Genomic DNA, 1,699 nt, shown 5'->3' with positions numbered 1-1,699 from the left:
AGTGAGGACATCAGCCAGCACCGCAAGGATGAGGAGGAGCAGGGTGTTCTTCGGCTCTGGAACCGAGCGGAGCCGTCAGCCGCGCTGGCCAGGAGCCGACCCCATTGCCGGCTGGGCCCCATCCGTTCCCAAGGGTCAGGACCCCGGCTCTGTGGGGATGCCGCAGGACCTCTAGCCCACATGAGCTCCTCGCTCAGGGCCCGTGACACCCTTGTCCAGCCTGAGACGCCACATGGATCCTTCCAGTCCTCATCTTGCCCCCTCTCCATGCAGGCACTTTTCCCAAGATGGCCACATGCTACCACAGCCCCCGCCTTAGTCAGGAGAGGACCAGGCCCTGCCTCGGGCACGCAGGGCTGGGCCAGGGCTCTTGTCCGCCGTACCAGATGGCTTTACTTCTCCCTCCCCACGTTCCCCCTCCTCAGCTCCCTTACCCCAGGAGAAGGGCTCTGCCTTGGCCAGGCTGGCATGCTCCACCCGGCACTGGTACAGGTCTCTCTCCACAGCAAGGACTTCAATGGTGGCCCAGGCGTGGTAGGTTCCATCAGTGTTGGGCATGATGCTGCTGTGCTTCGTCTCCTGCTCTCTGCTGAAGCCATTTTTCAGCCAGCTGATGCTGATGGGCCGCGGGTAGAAGCCGTGAGCCCGACATGACAGGACCAGGGTGCCATAGGAGTGCTTGGCAGTCACCCTGACCTCGGGGCGCTCTGCGGAGGCAGCGGGAGCGAGGTTAGAGGGGCCTCAGGCCGGGCAGAGAGCAGCGGCAGAACGACAAGCTCCCTGCTGGCGAGCCCTGCGCGTTCAGGGTGCGCCGGCTGCAGCAACCCCTTAACACCCAGCACCGAGACACCCCAGCCTTCACTGCGCCTCCCTCCCTCGTGCTCCTGACGCTCCGGTCCGTCATGCAGCCCCACCACAAAGCCCACGAGCCCCTCCCTGGCATCACCACCGCCCTCACCTTTCTTCTCCAGCACCTCATTCCCGGAGTGCACGTATTCCTTCAGCCCCTCTACGCAGACCTTTCCAGGTAGTGCTTCTGTCTCTGCAGGAAGGACTTATCCGCTTCCCACTTCCTCTTGGTGACTTGCGCCCCGGTGTCCCCAGCAGTGAACGTCAGCGTGTCCTTATCGAAGCTGAGGAAGTCCCTGCCGTCATAGGCGTGCTGATGAAGGCCCCGGATCCCACCATCCTCGAGGAGGTCGCAGCCGTAGGCGAGCTGCCACGTGTGCAAGCCTGCAACACTGAGCGGGAGGCCGGGGGCTGAGTGGGCAGCCGCGGCCCTTCGGGGGGCCCGGCCGCGCTCAGCCACTTCCTCCCCCAGCCATGGCCCCCGCCACGGCCCCGGCCCCGCACTCACCCCCGCTCTGGTTGTAGCGGCTCCGCAGCGCCTCCAGGTCCAGGCGAAACATGGCCTCCGTGGCCAGCAAGCTCTGCGTCTCCTCGGCCCAGTACACAGCGTCCCGCTCGGCAGCCCAGGCCACCTGCRGCCGGGCCCGCTGCGTCTCGCTGTCGTAGCGCAGGAAGGGCCGCTCGTCCACGAAGCCGACGCCCACGAAGCCGGGCAGCCCGGGCTCCGACACGGCCGCGTAGCGGTAACGCAGCGAGTGCGGCCCTGCGGAGGGCGGCGGTCAGAGCCGCGGGCGAGGGGTTCCGGCCCGCTGGGCCCCTCGCGCCCCGCCGCCCCGGCCGCTATCGCCAC

General features: G+C 67.3%; 1 protein-coding gene across 1 annotated transcript; it reads right to left on the bottom strand.

Moving 5' to 3' along the window:
• Nucleotides 1–1,628, bottom strand: LOC112962885 (class I histocompatibility antigen, F10 alpha chain-like; the record flags this gene model as incomplete). Its single annotated transcript, XM_026059438.1, is given in 5 exon segments — nucleotides 1–56; nucleotides 435–707; nucleotides 959–1,021; nucleotides 1,024–1,233; nucleotides 1,358–1,628. Coding segments are annotated over 5 exon segments (873 nt in total), but the record flags the coding sequence as incomplete, so codon positions are not given.
• Between the last annotated feature and the right edge of the window lie 71 nt (nucleotides 1,629–1,699).

This window comes from Apteryx rowi, unplaced genomic scaffold (assembly GCF_003343035.1).
Source record: "Apteryx rowi isolate R43461 unplaced genomic scaffold, aptRow1 scaffold_1573, whole genome shotgun sequence".
NCBI classification, from domain to species: Eukaryota; Metazoa; Chordata; class Aves; order Apterygiformes; family Apterygidae; genus Apteryx; species Apteryx rowi.
The sequence above is the reverse complement of the archived record's forward strand: the minus strand, read 5'-3'. Positions and strand labels throughout refer to the sequence as shown.